General features: G+C 39.7%; 3 protein-coding genes across 9 annotated transcripts in view; 2 read left to right on the top strand and 1 right to left on the bottom strand.

Moving 5' to 3' along the window:
• SENP5 (SUMO specific peptidase 5) overlaps positions 1 to 11,277 on the top strand; it is a 52,656-nt gene extending 41,379 nt beyond the window's left edge. Inside the window, exons 7-10 of one of the 2 annotated variants that reach the window (XM_080658333.1) lie at positions 2,258 to 2,395; positions 5,390 to 5,473; positions 7,169 to 7,219; positions 8,089 to 11,277. In XM_080658333.1, the coding sequence (XP_080514459.1) occupies positions 2,258 to 2,395; positions 5,390 to 5,473; positions 7,169 to 7,219; positions 8,089 to 8,199 (384 nt within the window). In that variant the 3' untranslated portion in view covers positions 8,200 to 11,277. The remainder of the gene's footprint in view (positions 1 to 2,257; positions 2,396 to 5,389; positions 5,474 to 7,168; positions 7,220 to 8,088) is intronic. The other variant, XM_080658334.1, reaches the window with a different exon arrangement.
• A 654-nt stretch (positions 11,278 to 11,931) lies between these two features.
• On the bottom strand, positions 11,932 to 18,641 carry NCBP2 (nuclear cap binding protein subunit 2). 6 transcript variants are annotated; one of them, XR_013960047.1, is made up of 5 exons: positions 18,458 to 18,641; positions 17,388 to 17,569; positions 14,503 to 14,629; positions 12,221 to 13,948; positions 11,932 to 12,033 (listed from the first exon to the last, which is right to left on the bottom strand). XR_013960047.1 is itself a non-coding variant. In XM_080658340.1 (4 exons), exons 1-4 carry the CDS (start codon positions 18,533 to 18,535, stop codon positions 13,877 to 13,879), a joined length of 459 nt encoding a protein of 152 aa, XP_080514466.1. In that variant the 5' UTR covers positions 18,536 to 18,641; the 3' UTR covers positions 11,932 to 13,876. The 6 variants fall into 6 exon arrangements, 4 of the variants coding, with proteins under 4 accessions (XP_080514466.1, XP_080514465.1, XP_080514467.1 ...); XR_013960048.1 differs by having other exon boundaries at positions 14,503 to 14,641; positions 18,458 to 18,614; XM_080658340.1 differs by having other exon boundaries at positions 11,932 to 13,948.
• A 104-nt stretch (positions 18,642 to 18,745) lies between these two features.
• Positions 18,746 to 19,045, top strand: NCBP2AS2 (NCBP2 antisense 2 (head to head); the record flags this gene model as incomplete). Its single annotated transcript, XM_080658343.1, has 1 exon — positions 18,746 to 19,045. The coding sequence occupies one exon, from the start codon at positions 18,746 to 18,748 to the stop codon at positions 19,043 to 19,045; it is 300 nt and encodes a 99-aa protein (XP_080514469.1).
• Between the last annotated feature and the right edge of the window lie 948 nt (positions 19,046 to 19,993).

The following is a 19,993-nucleotide window of genomic DNA, read 5'->3' on the forward strand; positions in this document are numbered from 1 at the left end:
TGTACGACTGCCCATTTAGGCCCGATCCCTCTGGGCCTAAACGGGCAGTGGGACATCCCTCGAGGGGTTCCAGATTGGAGAGGGTGCAGGCTGGGCTGAGGGACACACCCCCCCTACCCCTGTGCACTAATTTCGTGGACTGGGCCTCTATTTGTAAATAATGTCGCAATATATGGCGATGAATACCCAGAAGTGGAACAGCTAGATCATATGGTAGTTCCCTTCTTAATATTTTGAGGGATCACCATACCATTTTCCAAAAACCTTCTATTTTTTAATCATGAAAAGCTTATAAAGCAGTTCTGGTTAGGTTCTCTCCAGCCACGTGTTATAGATGTCGTGAACCTTGGTGGTCCGGCTTTTGGAGCTTTTAAGTTGTATGATTCAGTGTTTGGGAGGGTCAGGTTGGTCCAGAGAATTTCTGGAGGGTCTTAATGCCTGGCCCTTTTCTGTTTGTTGTGGTTACCCAACACAGGGTATTTGGGGATGCTTTGGGAACCTCAGACAACATGCCATACCACTCCTGGCTAGGATGGAATGAATACATTCTCCAATCTGCAAACAACTGACCTTTAAAAGGCCACCTGGGGAACACTGCAGGGCCACTCTCATTCACCTATTTCCCAGATTGATATGCTGAGATGTTTCCATTATCTCACAGTTTCCATGCTCAGGAATCCAGGCTTGGCTTAACTGCATCCTCTGCTGAGGGTCTCAATAGGCTGCAATCTAGGATTCAGCCAGACTCCATTCTCATCTTCCAAGCTCATTCAGGTTGTTGGCAGAATTCAGTTCTTTGTTGTGGCAGGACTGGAGCCCTCAGCTTCCAGAGGCTACCTCTCTCTGTAGGAAGCTTCAGCATGGCTGTATATTCCTCCCCAAAAAGTTTCTTTTTGAGAAGAATAGAAATTCGGTGTAATTGAATACTGTATTTTAAATGATTCCTTGTTTTAGAAACTCAAAAGTTTTTGAGCTGGAAAGAACCAGTTATCAGTCCTTTCTAATATATCCTTCTATCTACCTCCCAGCTTTGTGGATGCAAAAACTGAAAAGCAGAAGTGCTAAAGTGCTTTGCTCTAAGGTCATGTAGACTAGCAGAAGATTCATCTAGAGCAGGACATTATCTGAATATCAGAAAGCAAGGAAGGCTTGAGAACATTGCTAAGAATCTGGTGTGGTTGTTGGGGGAGGAGAGTGGGGTAAATGGTGATGGAAGGAGACTTGACTTGGGGTGGTGAACACACAGTACAGTGTACAGATAATATGTTGTGGAATTGTGCACCTGAAACCTGTATAATTTTGTTAACCAGTATCACCCTAATAAATTAAAAAATAAAAAGAATCTCATGTCGTTTAAAATAGCCTTGTAATAGTTTTAACCCAAGGAATATCTAAAATAATCTTTAAAAATACCTGAAAAAAATAAATCTATTAACTCTCTTACAAATGTTTATTAAACACCTACTACTTTATCATCCACACTAGGATTTTGAGTGGAATAGCAAATATTCCCAGATTGTGAAGGACATATCGGGATATAAAAGATGAATTAGAATGTATAGGATATTTGAAGTATTATCAGGGATATTTTTCTCAATTTTGACACCTGGGAGACCTGAGGTAGTAATAATGGTAATAGCTAAGATTTATTAGCTACAGATAATGTGTTAAGCATTTTACATTTATTATAACTCTCAAGAACTTTATAAGGTAGGTACTATGGTTATCTGTATTTTATATTAAAGAAATCAAAGCACAAAGAAACTATGAAAATTGCCAGTTACCTGGCCAGTAATCGGAAGAGCCACAATTTGAACTTGACCAGACTTACTTCAGAGCCCACAGTCTTAACTACTGTACTGAGTCTGTAGAAAGATAAAAACCATATAGCCATATTTTCTAATACCATGACTCCTTCCTAAATAAGAACTGAGTCGAGGTTAAATGTGAACACAAGAAAATTAGTTAAGCATAAAAATAAGGGGCCAGATCATATCTGGCAGTTGATAAGCACAGCTTTAGCAGGTTAAATGGAAAATGGTGCTTTCTATATCATCAGTTTTCTTATTGTGTATTATAGCTTAATAGTTACAATATGTGCTTCAGACTAAGACCTGGGTTCAAATTCTGGCTTCACCACTTCCTAGTTTTATGATTTTGGGCAAGTCAGAGGTCAGGAAATTGAAGCAGCTGTTTATTATTGTTGATTTGGATAGCCTGTGGTGATGGCTGCATTTCTTTTTCTTTTCTTGATTAGGTGGATTTATTTAAAAAGAGTCTTCTGTTGATTCCTATTCACCTGGAAGTTCACTGGTCTCTCATTACTGTGACACTTTCTAACCGAATTATTTCATTTTATGATTCACAAGGCATTCATTTTAAGTTTTGTGTAGAGGTAAGTTAATATAATACCCATTTTTCCCCCTTTATCTTGTGATTGACCAAATATTATCTTAGCACTAGATACAATACCATAGAGGATCAAGTTCTCTCATAAAACCCGTCTGAAATGTTGGCAGAGAAAAGGACTGCCAGAGGACTCTCCAAGTGAGGACAGGTGGCTGTCTATAATCTGGATCCCTCTCTGAGATTACATTGGGATTTTATCACATTTCATTATGCCTTTCCCTTAACACTTTCTTTTGAATGTGGATAGAAATCATTCTCTTTAGAGCTGAAATTTGCCTATATCTTCAAAATAACTTCTTTAGAATGAATTATAACCAAGAGAATCAACTGGCAAATATGAGAGTTCAACAAGATGGTGAAATACAAAGCAAAAAAAATCAGTAGGTTTCTTAATTTTTCTGCACTAGCAAGAACCAGTTAGAAAATGTGACTGAAAACAGAAAGATTCCATTTTCAAAAGCAACAAAGACATAAATTACCCAGGAATATACTCTAGCAAAAAAGTGTAGACATTTTTAAAGATGAAAGCTAAAGTATTTAAAGGAAATCTGAATAGATGGAAAGATAGACACACTCAATATTGGAAAGAGAGCAGTTCTCCCCAAACTAATGTATACCAATTTCTGTCCTAGTTAGTTTCCCATCAGGATTTTGAAATAAACTTTATCAGCTTGTCATGGAATTCATATTTCAGAATTCACGTGCATGAACAGCTAAAATAGTTTTGAAGTAGAATAGTGAAGGAAGGATTACTTGGTCTACTACATGTCAAACTACATTATAAATTTTTTTCCTTAAATTAAAATTTAAAAATATTTATTGATTTTGGAGAGAGAAAAACATGGATTTGTTGTTCCACCCATCTGTGTATTCATTGGTTGATTCTTGTATATGCCCTGACTGGGGATCAAACCTACAACTTTGGCATATCAGGATGATGCTCTAACCAACTGAGCTACCCGGCCAGAGCTATATCATGAAGTTTTAATAATGAAAACTATGTTTATATTTATTTAGGAATAGACAAGTAAACTGGTGGTACAGCATAAAGAATCTAGAAACAACTGATGCATATGTGGGAACTTAGTGTATGATAAAGTTGGGAAAGGATAGGCTATTCAGTATATGCCATTGGGAAAATTAGCTATCTTTTTGGAAAAGTAAAATATAGATCTTTACTTCATACTATTTAGAAAAACAAATTTCAGAAGGAATAATGACCTAAATATAAAACACAAAACTGTAAAAGTTAGAATAAAATACAGAAAATGTTATGTTCTTAGAGTAGGAAGGCATTCTTACGCAGAACCAAAAGAGCAAAAGATGTAAAGGAACAGTAGACTTGAAGAAAGTGTTTGTGACATATAGTAGTCACTGTCCAGAATATATAAAGTACTTCTACAAATGATTAAGTAAAAGAAGGATCTAATAGAAATAGACAAAGGATAAGGTAAGTAATTTTTAGGAAAAATGCAGATAACCATTACATGCATGGAGAGATGCTCAGCCTTACAGGAAATACAGGGAATGCAAATACAGTTCCATTTTTTGCCTGTTATATCAGGAAAAATTTAACGGTATTCAGTTGGTAATGTGGGTGTAAGGAAACAGACATTCTCATATTTTCTGGTGGAATGTATATTTAAACAGTTGCAATTCTAATCAGTTCTAAGTACCTTATAAATTATTGCATACCAATTCTATTTCTTGGTATCTACTCCATAAAAATATGTATTTAAATATAAGAATGGGGCATACACCAGGATCTTTGTTGCAGCGTTATTGCTAATAGTGAAAAATCCAAACAACATAAATCTAGCTGTGCCAACAAATTAGCTAAATATGTACATTACAGTCATACTGCTAAGCTGATCATTGAAGTTAAAAAGAATATAGTAAATCTCCATGTTCTAACATGGAAAGATCTCCAAGACATAATTGAGTTTAAAAAAAGCAAGTTGCAGGAATGATACAGTATAACATGTTTATGGCAATAAAAATATATATGCATAATATATGTGTGTATACTAGTATATGTGTGTGTGTGTATATATATATATATACAAACACACATTTATGTATACACACATATATCTACTCTGCCTTTAGGGAGGTTAATTTAATTCATGAAACCTCTGCACCCTTTTTTTTTCCCCCTCTAAAGGAAGATAAATTATTTTTTAATATCTTTATTGATTTTTAGAGAGAAAGGAAGGGAGAGGGAGAAAGAGAAACATTGATAGGAGAGCTGAACATTAATCAGTTGCCTGCTGCACACCCCCCACCCCCACCAGGGATTGAGCCCGCAATCCAGGCATTTGCCCTGACCAGGAATCAAACCAGCAAACTTTTGGTGTACAAGATGATGTCCAACCAACTGAACCACACTGGCCAGGGCCAACTTTACTCTTAGAATAGATACACAGAGAGATGCATGAAGAGGTTGAGGGCATGAGGGAAAATTTGAAACTCCAGTAGGCTTCATCTTGGTAGAAATTTCAGGATTCTGACTCTGTTTAGTATTTGGAATGGGTTTAATTATAACTCGACAAATTGAATGACACCTTTACGTGTTCTCAAAAATATGGAAATAGTAATGTTTTTCATTTAGTTTCAGTTATTAATGATTTCTCCCATGAGTTCCTTCCATTTATTGAGCTTTGGCAGTAATTTTTAACTTTCAAGAATTCAGCAGGTTGACTTACTGCTGAAAAAGGCTGACAATCTCATTAAAAGTTCTTATTACAACATATATCAGTGTCCACAGTCTTAAGTGCATACCTGAGTACAGGGGGTCAGAGTCCTTCTTAAGACTGTAGAGTGAAAGGTCTGAAATAAAGCTCTGGCTTTAAACTTGTTCATGCATACTCTGCCCAATGGTGGGGCCACAGTCTCCTCTTTTGCTTCTGTGTGCTGTGGGCAGGTTCCATTTTTCACCAACTGATGGAATATAGCATCTGTGTTGTTTCTTTTTAACCAGAATATAAGAAAGTATTTGCTGACTGAAGCCAGAGAAAAAAATAGACCCGAATTTCTTCAGGGTTGGCAGACTGCTGTTACAAAGGTAAGTATGTGATAAATATGAAAACCCAGGCATATCAAGGGGATGGAATTATCAGAGGGTTAGGAGTCTTTAAAAGCATTTTTAGACAGGTGATGAAGACCCTGCGAGCTGCAGAGAGGCAGCTCAAAACCTTAGTGTTCATCATCTGGCTGCTGTTTCCCAGTGCTTGCTAAGAACAAATAAGTTTAGTAATTTCATCCCTGGGGCAACTGCTAATGATATGGTTATACTATTTTTATAATGATATGATTATTAAAAAAATTTTTTGGTGGCACCTGCCTTTGCCTCATAGCTCTTATTTCTAGGAGATTTATATAGACCCAGATAAAATACTGAAGCAACTATTTGGATCTACTAAAGGGAGCAAGTACACTGAGCTACTTTCCAGGCAGTTGGGCAAGACAGTGGCCTGGGTGTTCCAGTTTGAGCACAGTCTGGAAGCAGCACTGTTTGGCCCATTAGACACTTAAAGCTGGATATGGGGCACAGTGCTAGGGCAGAGCTCTCAATCCTGTTACATATACCAGTGTCTTATAGTTGATGGTCACTGCTTTCATGTTTTCAAAGTGTTTTTGCTTGTGTGATCTCATTTGATGATCCTTACAGCCTGTGAGGTAAGTGGGTCATTTAGGTATAAGTGTCCTCTTTACTCTATAGGTGAGAAAACTGAAGCCTATATGTGACCTTCCCCAAAGGCCACCACAGCTATTGGTAGGGCCAGGTTTTTGAACTCAGGTCTGTCTGGATCATTGACACGTTATAAAGGCAGGGTTTTGAAACAAATCTTTAACCCAAACCCAATAGATTAAGATTTATTTGTTCATTGTTGAACTGAACCAAGTGCTAAATTTGAAACTTAAGCTTCAGTTTTATGTTTTAAATGACTTAGTATATTAGTTCAAACTAGAATTGAACTTGTAAATTTTCTGAATTTACCCAACTACAGTAGGTATTCTCTTAAATTTAGTCAATAGTCATGATCTTTCATATTCCCATTTTAGACAGGATACAGTAACCAGTTCTTTTGAAAAAATATTATTTACCTTTACAATTGCTTTTGAAGAACAGGGCTGAGTTGTGTAATATGAGATGAAAAGTAAAGACTGCTAAGCAGGATTGTCTCAGAGTCTGGGCACATGTTCTCTGATCCACAATTCCATTGTCAGAGTATTCATAGCAAAACTATCCAAATGGAAGTTTTTAAATAGTATTTTGTTTCCCATTGTTCATATCTAGGCAAAATATTGTTCTATAAATTGTGGTTCATTGATAGCTTTTTTCATGTGGTCAGATGCCTCCATAAAGTCAAACACTTTATTTATTTATTTATTTATTTATTTATTTATTTATTTATTTATTTAAAATACATTTGCATTTATTTGAGAGAGAGAGAAACATCGATTGGTTGCCTCCTCCCGTATGCACCTCACCCAGAGATTGAACCCACAGTCTGGGCATGTGTCATGACCAGGAATTGAACAAGCGACCATTCGGTGCATGGGATGATGCTCAACCAAATGAGCCACACCAGGCAGGGCTAAACTCAAACACTTTAAAAACCAGTGATATACACCAGCTGTCCTGGATAGTGATACATTTCTTGTCTCTTGCTTATTTTTTTATAAAAATAAATTTTCTTATCTGAAGAGTATTATTTGGTCTTATTTTAATGATCATTTTGTTTTCCCCCCACAGTGTATTCCACAACAGAAAAATGACAGTGACTGTGGAGTCTTTGTGCTCCAGGTAAAAAAAAAAAAAAAAAAAATTTTTTTTTTTTTTTCAGAATTTACAATGTGTGTATTAAATTTTTGGGTTTAGAGAGGAAAGATGGAGTCCCCATGATGTGTACATGGTACTAGCTACAGTTAACAGGGTACTTTTCCTTCCTCCCTTCCTTTCTTGTTAAGAAGCAGGAGTTTCTGTATTTTCAGATTTTATCATTAGGAAGAACCATCTTTGAAGACCAAGAATGAATAATTGCTAACATACATGTCTTATCAGAGGTTATTAGTTATTAGTGAGCCACATTGGACACTGATCTGAGTTTGTCCTTATCATGGACCCTTGGCATTTGAAGAATTAACTATATATTTTTAACCATTGGCAAGTGGTCTTTAGCTATAGAGTAAGAACTATTTAGATTTTAAATAAGTGTCGCGTTCAAAAGCTATGCTTTCTCATACTGTAGGTTCCCTTAGTGATCAAAAGGCTATTGAAAATTTTGTTACACATTATATATGTGAAGGAAATTATGATATACCATCCATGAATTTAGAGAACTGCAAAGATCTTGGAAGATGGGCTCATTCATATGACTCATGAATGTCTGGGATTTGAAAACAAATTCAAGTTCTCAGTTACAGGCCATGTGAGGTCTAGTTGTACCTGGAGAAGAAATGGAGCCTCTTATCAGTTTCCCCTTTTCATAGTATTAAGTGGGGATGGGGGGACATCCCAGGCCATGTACTTACATGGAAGGTTAACTTTATAACAAGTTTAAACAAATTTTAAAATGCTGCCTTAGACTATTTGATTAGGCCTGCATCTGATGAAATACATTGGGCTGGTACGTAACTCCACAGGCCATTTAAATGTTTCTGGGTCCTTTGCAGTACTGCAAGTGCCTCGCCTTAGAGCAGCCTTTCCAGTTTTCCCAAGAAGACATGCCCCGAGTACGGAAGAGGATTTACAAGGAGTTGTGTGAATGCCGGCTCATGGACTAAAACCCAGCAAGGCTGGGAAGTCTGACCAAGTTGGAGCAGATGGTTTGTTACTTGAATCTCCAAACACTTATTTGAATTCTAACAGATATTTCAGATCGGTGGTATTGGGCCACTATTGTTACCTCAAGTTTATTTTTAGCCCTTATTCATTTCTCTAACTACAATGTACTATTTTTTAATGTTCAGATTGGTTTCAGTTTTAACTTTATGAATTCCACATGTTCTCCCCACCCCATATTTAATATTTATTATCCAAACGCATGCATATAGACAGAGCATGCAGTGCAGAGTATTAAAAAAAACAAACAAAAAAAACCTAGATTTGGTACAGCTTTTGAAACTTATATATGAACTGAATATAGGTTTCAAATATAATCCCAAAACCTAAAAAAGGTGGGATGTTTTTGATACAACATAACTCTGAGAATATGAGGTGTTCCCTGGGCATAGAGGGTAGCTAGTTGTTTCGACAAAGCCAGTCCTGTCTTACTTTTACCAGCAGTACCTTTCACTGACTTCCCTCTCCGAGTCTTGGAACGTGAGTTGCATTCCTTTTGAAGGGTGAGAAGGAAGTGGCCAAAAACTAACTGGTGTGTTCTCTTCCTGGAGGCACATGTGAGAAGAATTACAATAAATGCCTAAGTCTTAAAAAGGCTTTTGCTGGAACATTGAATTCCCTGGATTTTTGTTTTTGACCCATTAAAAAACTTAGTATTTATCAAACAAGTGGTCAAACAAATGAGAATTCAGCCTAGAGTAATTTAAAGGTTGACACTTCCCTTGTATTATCTCCCATAAGAAATTAGGATTTGCCAGATACCTTTCTATTTCAAGGGTATTTAAAATATACACATTTAAAACTGAAGACTGGCTTCAGGTCTTTTTCAGGTGGGTTGGGGGAAGAGGAATGGTAATAGAGAAGACTTGATTCCTCAGGAGTACAGCAAGTGTTCCCCCCCTTAGCTCTTTAGTGATCTCAGCAACGTGCAGGCTCCTCATTTGGCCTCTGCTTGACCAAGGAGTCTTTTTTTTTTTTTTTATTTTTTTGGCTTCTATGAACCTCATCTTCTGGAGAAAGGCAGAAGTGGCCCTGTTCTTACACTTGGCTGCATTAGGATTAATATAATGGATCTTGCATCTTCAACCTAGCTATTTGTGGTATTTGAAAGGAAATAAAAAATGCATGTTAAACTACCCAATTATCTGTTCTGAACTGGGCAGGAAAAACAGATATGTATGTAAGAAACTTAGAAATTTGTACAGAAAAATACCAAGAAAAGGCAGAAGACACTTGGGATCTATGCCTAGTTAGGTGTTGAAAATAAAAAGCTAAAATGTGCAGTTTAACTTGGCCATAAGGTAAGGCTGACTGCCAGCAGTTGAGGGTGGAGTCAGACATGTTTACATGCAGGGTTCCCTCCCCAGACAGACCAGCACCAACACCAGTGTTTACAGTGTAAACAGCCCCAGCACTTTCCTAAGTCCTCCAAGACTCAAACTCTTTAGTATAAAACCAGGTCAGTATTTCTTATTGTGCTCCAAGTCTTTAAAAAGACTGAGATTAGAGGCACTTTATGCTGCTATAGATAGGGTTGTGTCTGCATTAGAAAAGATTACAATTTAAAATGGGGAGGACATCTTCCTGAGATTTTCAGTTTTCAGACAAAGTATGCAAAATAAGATTTTTCAAATTTGTATGTGATACGTTTACCTAACTTTTTTTTGTAGCTGTACAAAGTAGCCAGTAACTAGGCTATTGATTCAAAACGTCTTACACTTTAGAGCTCCGTATCTCACTTCCTTACTGACTGAATTCGGCATGCAGAATCTTAATTAGTGCCCAAAGCCTGAGTTGCCATTTCCTCCAATCTGAGAAGCTGTCGTCATCTCCACATTGAGGCTTGCAGGGATGTTCATAGAGAACCTAAAGTGAGCTGTCCCAAGTCATTTCTCATTCACTTCCAGCTTTATGGGACACCTTGAGATGCATTGCTCAGCATGCTGTATTCTAAATTACAAATATTTTAAGTCTGGTTAAAATGTTTCTCTGCATTCATGAAACTTGGTTTTAGCACACATAGTCACTTCTTCCCCTCTTGTGATTAGTTATAAACCTCTATTTAGCCCAAGAATGGCCTTTTTTCTTGATGTTTGCAATAATTACTTCCTTGCAACAAAGACATTTTTTAAATATAGTTTGGGCTGTTGGTGGAAGGGACAGGCATTGTTTTTACTGTCACTAACTTGTCCCTGAATTGTTGCCCACGAGGTGGGTAGACCTTATGCTTTTGGGGTTGAGTGCAGGCCTTGTATAAACTAAAAGCTACTTATGATGCATCTTCAACAAGCTGCCCAGTTTTCTCCATCAACAAACTTACCAGTCTGTAGCTGCTGCTTCCTAGTGATTTTTTTCCTTTTGTTAAATGTATAGCAATGAATGTAGATTTCTTTTAGTTTAGCTCTCTCAAGAATTGTAGAGAACCAACCTTCTCTTAAGGAAAGGAACCTCCTAAAGGAAAAAGAAGCACTTGCTCCTCAGTCCCCAAATCCCTTTTTTAGCTTTGCATTGTATTTTCTATTTATCATTAAAGACGAGTTAACATTGGTCATCTTGAATTCATAGTTGGAACAAAACAAGAACAGCCAGCACTAGTCTAAGTTGAGCTGCCCTTTCTCTCTGCAATTGTAGTTCACTGGTTTAAAAGAGGTAACTGGGAGTTCTGGGTGGGTCAGAACCATCAGGCAAGAAACAGTGTATTTATAGTGTGAATTAGACATAGTGACTACCTGCTCTGCTTACTGATGTTAAGAAACCAAACTAATCTGCAATTATAAAGCACATTATGTGCTCGGCTCTGCCTCCTGGCCAATAAATAATTAAGAAGGCCTAGGGAATACCATCAGAGAAGTGCTAATTGTATTGGGGTTTTACAAAAGCAGACTTATACAAGCTGTTCACTTAAGAAGTACCTTTTGGTCAGAAAAAGGATTTATTTAAAGGTTGTGATAATGTAAAATGACTCAAACCTTCTAGCAAAAATATTTTTTTGAAAAATAAATGAAATGCCTTTATAAATGTGTCTTCTCTTGTATTGAATAACATGTACTGTTTGGTGAGTAGGAATTTTTCCAAGTGACATTTCAGTCATGAGAGTACTCATTTATGAATATGACCAGTGTACGCTCCAAGTGGCCTACTCTTAAAAAGCACTGTGCAATAGAATTGTATGCAGTTATGGAATCTATATACATAAAAGGGTAATATGCAAAGTGTCCTCTCGGGAGTTTGACTGTAGACTGGGAGTTCAATTGCTTGCTTTGACGTACGCTGACCACCAGGGGGTGGCACGGAACGAAGGAAGGCCCTGGTCAGCAGTCTGCAGCCAGAAGGAAGGCCCTGATCGCTGGCCAGGCCTAGGGACCCTACCTGTGCATGAATTTCATGCACCGGGTCTCTAGTGTTCTATATTTGCATCCACTACAATAGCCACTAGCCACATGTGGCTCTTCAGCATTTGAAATGTGGCTAGTATAAATGAGGAACTGAATGTTTTAATTTAATTAGCTACATGTGGCTAGTGACTACCATACTAGATAACTGTCAATTCAAAATGGACAAGCAAGTTCTGCACATTATTCATAGATTCCCCCGCAAACGTAATCATAAATATTCCAGAGTAAGAGGGTTCCGCTGTCCCCCTTTATAGGTGAGGAAATGGGCACAGACAAGGATAAGTTGGTCCAACTTTATTGAAATCTGTTACAGAAGTCACAGTTCCACGTAGAACCACTGTCTGTGGTTTTATGGTCTGTAGAAATCTGAGTTATGCTTTACTAAAAAAAGAATATAAAATACATTAAACTCAAACTATAGTGTAAAAAAATTTTTTAAAGTCAATAGTATGTCCTCACAAAATTAAAATATCTGCAAATGTTTTTTTCTTAAGCACTTACAAGTAGTTATAGCTTTAATAAAAATTCAAGTAACCGGTTTCAATTTAATGAGAAAACCTATACTTACCTAGTGTCAAAGATGTTCACATTTGAGATACTTCAGCCCCAAGTTTCACAAACTACAAGAAGTTTGGAGATACTTTGTTGCTAGATGAAAAAAATCTCACTTATGTCAGGAAAAATTATACTAGATTAGCAGGTTTAAATGAACAACAGAGACAACCAAAGTGTCCTGCGAAAGAGGATTGGATAAAGAAGATGTGGTACATATACACAATGGAATACTACTCAGCCATTAAAAAACCCAAAATACTGCCATTTGTGACAACACAGATGGATCTAGAGAATATTATGCTAAGTACAATAAGCCAGTCAGAAAAAGCTAAGAACCATATGGTTTCATTCATATGTGGGATATAAAACTGAAACTCATGGACACGAATAGTAGTGTAGTGGTTGCCAAAGGGAATGGGTGGGGTGGGGGATGAAGGGGCCCTAATATATAGTGATGGAAGATTTGACTTTGGGAGGCGGGCACACAATATATAGATCTTGTATTATAGAAATCTACACCTGAAACCTACATGATCCTATTAAAAAAGAACAACAGTTCAACATACTATTAGAGAGAAATCACCTCTTGCCTTACAAATGCAAAGTAAATACTCTAGACTCCCCTCTCTGTGGAGACCGTTGCTATCAAGGCTCTGAAACTCAGTAAGCACAATTAGTAAAAAAACAAGACAGACTTCAACATGACAATTGGCCAAAACATATTTCCTGAGGAAAGCATTTCTGATCGTTTTTCGTTAGGCCCTTTTTTTAGACCTATTCTATTCCCAAGATCACTCTGAAAACAAAACCAATAAATCTGATGCAGCAACCTTCAACGTTTCAAGACAATGTTTTAACTGGTGTCCTCTGATATTTAATCCAATTTCCTACTGACAATGTCCCCCACTTCCCTTAGAGTATTTGAGGTTCTTCATAATACAAACCAACCTTGGCTTTTTTTTTTAGCTTTAGGTAAAACACACCTTTTAAAAAATGTGCTTAGTAAATACCTTCCAAGTCCTGTACCTAATTTCCTGACATATAAAGCATGTGAGCAGGTAATATACCCTGGGACTGTCTAAGGCTTACTTTTGCACCAACTCTTTAGAAAGTTCTCTTGACTTCCTAAGTTTGCCTTTAGAGAGTAGCATTCAACATAGGGAAAAATTCAGTTGTCAAACATCTGTTCCTAATTTAGAGCAAAGATATACAATATCACAAAACTCCATTTATTAAACTTTATCTCAAGGCAACTTAAAAAAATTTTAAATAGTAATTACAGGCCCCAATGTGTAGAACATGAACCTGCTTACACACAAACACAGAAAACAAAATTGTAAACTTTTTCCAATTTTCCTAAAAGACGTGTGGTGTTTTTGGCTGGTAAATCAACATTATAGATAAACTCCGTTGCCAGGGAACACGATTTTTGACCTGGTAAAAAAATCATTCCGGTAAACTTACACATGCCCAATATTCTAAGACTAGAATTAAAGGCATTCTTTTGGCTTCTGTCCTTTAATAATTTTCAGAGGAAAGCCATGAAGTGGTGTCTGGCTCAGCAGAGACATTGATCAAATATTTGTAAAAATGGCAGGTTTGCAGACCTTAGGTAATGTACATCAAATTCAGCAGGCCAAAGGAGTGAGTTTTTCATGATGGTTTTTGCTCACTGGTTTTGGGCCAGTTTTCCATAGCCGCCTCTCCCAGCATCATAGTCCTGTCGATACTCATCTCGTACCTTAATTGAAAAGAACACAGGTTACAATATAGAGAAGACTGGTGTAACAAATATGCCTCCCACAAATATGTCAAACAGCTAAGCCTTTTCAGATATAATGTGAATGAACATTCAAGCAGGATATAATTTTTTAAAGCAACTGCCTTGCAGAATTATCTCAGACTACCTAATAGTTGGGTTTTTTTGTTTTGTTTCTTACCAAACATCAGGTGTATACTCATTCACCACCTTTCAAAATAGCTCATTGCAAGGTACTTAAATTAGGCTATTTTTAAGTAAAAACAAAATCCATTTCAGTGCATTTTGCTTTTCTAGACACTTTTGCAGGTGGAAAATATCTAACCCCTAGCAAAAGTCCAGTAATGTACAGAATATACTATTGCATTAGTTAAGAAAGTAATTTACTAATCTCAATGGGTGATTTGAGATTCACTTCAAGCCAAAGTTATAGGCACAAAGTTATTTTCGAAAGAGCAAATACAAATAGACAAAACACTTGTCATTAGGACTGGAATCCCAGGTAAAGGCTGAGCCCAGAGAACCTTCCTGCTTACCTGGCCTCCAGACCGTCCACGGCCATACTGCCTGCCCTCCTTAAAGCCTGCATCCCAGTCTGTGCGAATGATCCGGTCATCCAGACGAGTTCCATTTATGTACCGCATGGCATTTTCTGCATCTGCTCTTGAGTAGTATCTTAAGTATTAAGGAACACTATATAGCATTTCTCCAAACCTTTTTGGAACTACAAAAACTCAACTAGACAGAGTTTAAAGACATCAGTTTGCAAAGGCCTGTTTGAGGTTGGTCCAGAAGCACTAGAGAGTCAAATATGACACTTATCCATGGCTACATTGATCATGATTTCCTGAGTAATCCTGTTAATAACTATTTGGTCTCATTCTCTCCATATTTTGATTGCAAAATACACATGTTCAGGGCAGGTTTATGCCACAAAATGCACTCATTCAAGGAATCAATGCCATCCTTATTTGGAGCTGTATATTCAAGAACAACCTTAAGAGAGGTCACAGTGCATATGGAATTGCTATTGTAATTCATTAGAAGGAAAGACTCAGAAATGCTGATCTAGACATTTTTTCCTTGTCTTTAATTACACAGGGAAACACTTGCTGAAATTCCAGTGTCCTACACCCAATAATTTGTTGAATGAATGGAATGCATGCTAACAGGGCAAACAGAAAAACAACACTGCCTCTCTCTTGGGCAGTGTTGCCATTATGATTATTGATCTCTGACTTACAAGAAAAATGCAAAAATACCACAGTTCTCAGAGACTGATTATTATCTTTGAGGAGGATTTTGTCTTTTGTGTTTTCATTGTTCTCCCTCTCCCCTGTGAACTTTTGTTACCAGAGGCAAAAGCAAAACATGGACATTTTGGTCCCTTGCATCTGAAGGGAGAATGGAAGGAAGAAGCTTGCAGAGCCCAGAAATTAGACACAAAAGTTAAAAGTGGGACTTCTGGTTCGAGCTGATAGCACATTTCCCTCCTTTCCTTCTCAAGACCCCCATTTAAATTAGGAAAGAAACATACACCCAGAAAAGAGAAGAGGATAGCAGCAGACTAGTGATTCAACAAAAGCCAATGGGAGAGTGTTCATGGATGAAACAAAGTTAGTCTGAAATATTCTGAAGGAGCTTAAGAAGGAAACAGTAAACCCAGTCGGCTCTTACCCAAGTTGAATAAAAAGTGAAGCTGCAGAAAGGGTTTAGTTAACCGTCTCTACGTGGAAGACTTGCTAGCAGGAAGGCATTTAATCCCAGGCAAATACAAATCAAATGATAGGGTTCTGAACAAACTGTCTGGAGAAACTAGGGCACTGTCTTGATGTTAGCTGGCCAAAATACAATCCCCTTTTTTTCTGGCATTTGGTAAACCCACATATCCAAAGGTAAGGCAACAACTGGAGACAGCAGCTCTGCTTGGGTACACAAAATCACCCTTCTTTCCCCTAATTCTGATTGCAAACCCAAGGATCACCAGACCTTTATGGAAAATTTACAGCATAAATACAACCAAAAGAAACAGATAATTCAGGACAAGGAAAAAATTTCAAGACATATTAGATCATGTTTTAAATTTCTCAGAATATAAAATAAAATGACCAAAGAAAAAAAATATTAGGAAAATGATAAATCCAGAAGTTTCAATATTTAGTTTCCTGGGAGAGAATAAATGATTATAAATAGTTTTGGTTTTTATCTATAAACATCAAGCTATATATATCTACACTAATAAAAGAGAAACATGCAAATTGACCACCACTCCGCTACACCCACCAGCCAATCAGGAGGGAATATGCAAATTAGGACAAAGCTGGAGGCCATCTAGTGCTCCAGGTGCAGAGTGGCTGGGCGGGGCAGGATGCCTGCTATGAGAGGGAGGGAGGGAGGGCGGGCGGTGGGGTCGGGGAGGGGGGGTGAAGGGATCTACAGGAGTGGTGCTCCGGCTGCAGCGAAGACAAAGACTGCAGACTCCAGAGTCTGCAGCAAAGACGAAAACGGCAGACTCCGAAGTCTGCAGTGAAGACAAAGGTGGCAGACTCTGGCCGGAGCCTGCAGCAAAGACAAAGAAGGCAGACTGGCCGGCGGCAGACTCCGGCCAGAGCGAAGGCCTGGGTCCTGGGTGCCGGAGGAAAACCGGTGCTGGAAGGAAGGCCTATTGCACGAATCTTCGTGCAACGGGCCTCTAGTCTAATATAATGAGTATACCTAATATAAGTATATACATCTAATATAATGAGATACATACTATAGAGCCATTTTAAAAAGAGGTAGACCTACATGTGCTAATATGGAACAATCACTAAGAGGACTGTAGTACACCGCTACACATGCACAGGACTTTTTCTGGGGATACCCAAGAGACTGGTAATTGACTGTCTCTGGGCTTAGAATGATACTATTCCCTTAACTTTTAAAAATGTATTGATTTAAGAGAGGGAGAAAAGAAATATCAACTTGCTGTTCCACTCATTTTATGAATTCAATGGTTGATTCTTATATGTGCCCTTGACTGGTGATCAAACCCACAACCTTGGCCTATCAGGACGATTCTCCAACCAACTGAGCTATCAGGTCAGGACTCAATGTGAGAGAAACATTGATCTCGCTCTCTCCCCCACTTCCTCTTTCTGTAAAATCAATAAAAACATATCATTGGGTGAGGGTTAAAAAAAAAGAATTAACTATAAACAAAGCATGGATTTCAAGAACAAAATGTAAATGTTACCAGCTTTCACAATGTAAGAGTGTAGACATACTGGACAGAAGGTAAGAAGTAGATGAGAGAAAAAGGTACAGAGATAAGTGTAAGGATGCTAATTAGCGAATATCCTCACTAATTTTTTTTAAACAAGTGCCTAACCACTCAGGTCCCACCCTCATCCAACAGCTACCTAAGACACAGGAAGGATACTCCACAAAACAGAAACCACATGCTGTTTTCTTCATTTTATCCAGGCCCATAATGATTTTCTTTATGTCGCCACTTTTGCTGAAGAGTTCATAGATTTGTTCTTCAGTTGTATAAAAGGAAAGATTTCCAACATACAATGTACAGCTTTTCTTCAGTAATTTTTCCTGCTCTTCATTGTCACCCTGAATTTCAAATGGAGAAAAAGTTAAGCAACATAATCTAAGAACAGCCCTGCTTAAATAGTATTCCTATTATAAATTCTGCTTCGGGAATCAGCTTCTCTCATCATCCCAATCTACCACAAATACTCTGCGGGGGCTTGGGGGGGGTGGGTGTGTTCACAATCTATGAAGCAAAGTCCAGATTGCTTTTAGTAGAGGGTCATGGCTTGAAGGTTACATTGCATACAGCCCTCCTTCTGTACCACGCTGTCATACAAGTGGCATGCCTTTTCCCTGCACACTCCACATTCTCAGCACTGGATCCTTCTCTAATGGTCCCGATTTAATTTCCAGACCCTGAACCAATTTATTAGGAAACTTTTTATCCTTTGTAGTGAAAAAAATACACGGATTTGCAGAGACAGGGTACCCCTGTAATACTCCCATAGAAAATGTTCAAAATAACTGCTTGGATAGTTTACATGCTCACATATTTTTCACTACAACAAAATAAAAAGCAAAAAGCCCTGGTATCTAAGTCAGGAAGGCGCCTCCATGTACTCCAGGTGTCCAAAGGACACCCCTTCCCCTCATCACAAAGTCACCTTACCGAGGCACAGCCCGGGAAAACGGGAGCCACCACTACCGCCGCTCGAACGCCTCTGCACTGGGCCAGGCACCGGGAGCGGCTTCAAGCGAATGGGAGAGCGAGCCTCAAATTCCCTTTCTATGAGACAAGGGGATTCAGTGATAGCCCCACGCCCTCGGCATCCATTCCCCAGCAGGCACCGGGGCCTCACTTTGGGTTTCGGGAAACCAGAGAATGGGAGACGACAATGAGACAGGAGAAAACCAGATCGCAGGGTTCTGGGCCAGGGCCTTCCCTTCCCGCGGTCCGGCCCTCCTTACCCGGAAGTGCTGGTCCCGGTACTGGCTCAGCTCCACATAGGAGTCGCTGCGCAGCGCCTTCAGGAGGCCGCTGGACATAGTGCAGAGGTCGACGAGGACGCCGCCACTACGGGAAGAACCGGCGGACGCGGAGGTGGCGGAACCGGAAACGCGAAAGGCGGGTTCTGCCGACCAATCCCAGCGCGGCAGTGTCGTCACCCGGCGGCGCGGGCTCAGACGTGGTCCGATGTCTGACGCCTCCGGAGAGAAGCCAGAGCGAGGCACTCCGGGTTCCGGGTCGCTCCAACGATGTTTCTAAGGCGGCTGCTGGCCGTCTTGCTGCACAGCCCGCAGCTGGTGGAGCGCCTGTCCGAGTCGCGGCCTATCCGGCGTGCGGCGCAGCTCACCGCCTTCGCCCTGCTGCAGGCTCAGCTGCGCGGCCAGGACGCGGCCCGGCGTCTGCGAGGCCTCGCGGCCGGGCCCGCGGGTTCCCTGGGCCGCCGCGCTGCCCGCTTCAGAGACACCTTCACTCAGGAGCTCCGCCGCGGCCTCCGGGAGCGCCCGGGACCACCACCAGGAAGCCAGCGGGGCCCGGGAGCAAACCACTAACCCCGGGTTGGGCCGGGCCGAGATCGCCCCTCTCCCTTCTGGCTGGACACGGGCCTCGGCGCTAAGGAGTCATCCCCAGCCCTGCGCATGGCTTCTACTCCTGACTCCTGTCAGCCTGCAGAGATCCACGCATCAGAGAGCCCAGGCCAGACGGACATACCCGGTGAGCCCTGTGATCGGACAGGGCGCAGTGTGTGAAGAAAGCCCCGAAGCCTAACAGAAGTGAAGATAAGCTAGGCCCTGACCTACAGAGAGCCATGGACCATGCCACAGTCCGAAGGAGAGCCTGTCCTCTGCGTATGAGACAAAACCTCCTGATAGATGCTGCTGCCTCTACACTGATGCAATAGTGCACTACTTCCAGCGGAGATCATGGATGGAAAGACAACCCAGTAGATGCCAAAATCCTCTGATTAAATGTGTGAGCTGAGCAATGGGTATGAGTGTGGTACTTCTCTGGCAAGATGGATTAGGGTTCCTCGGGACTGTAGGCCCATGGGAGTACTAGTTAACACACACTGAGTGCTTACTCTGTGTTGGCACTTGCTAATTGCACTCTGACTGGGTTATCTCACTTAATCCTTACCATTTATGGGCAAGTGTAGGTACTTCTTAAGTTGCCCATGGCCTTACAGAGCCGGATGTGAATACAGGTGCTTAATTCCAGGTCTTAAGTCCATAATCAGCTTTCTATAGCATTCACTAGGCCTGATCTTCAATGCCTGCCTTCCCACTCCTTACTGTCACCACTGGGTGTTAGGACTATTGCCTACTAAGGAACAAGCTACCTGGATTCCTGTTTCCCATTTTAGAGGGTCAGGTCATTTGAGGCTTCTGACTGAATTTCTGATCACCTCTGATTAGGCTACACAGTTATTCCATCAGAAAGCCACAGAAGTAGCTTTTAGACTGGCTGGTAACCAAACAGAATTTATACTCTGGCTTTTC

Source organism: Plecotus auritus (assembly GCF_963455305.1).
Source record: "Plecotus auritus genome assembly, chromosome: 2".
Taxonomy (NCBI): domain Eukaryota; kingdom Metazoa; phylum Chordata; class Mammalia; order Chiroptera; family Vespertilionidae; genus Plecotus; species Plecotus auritus.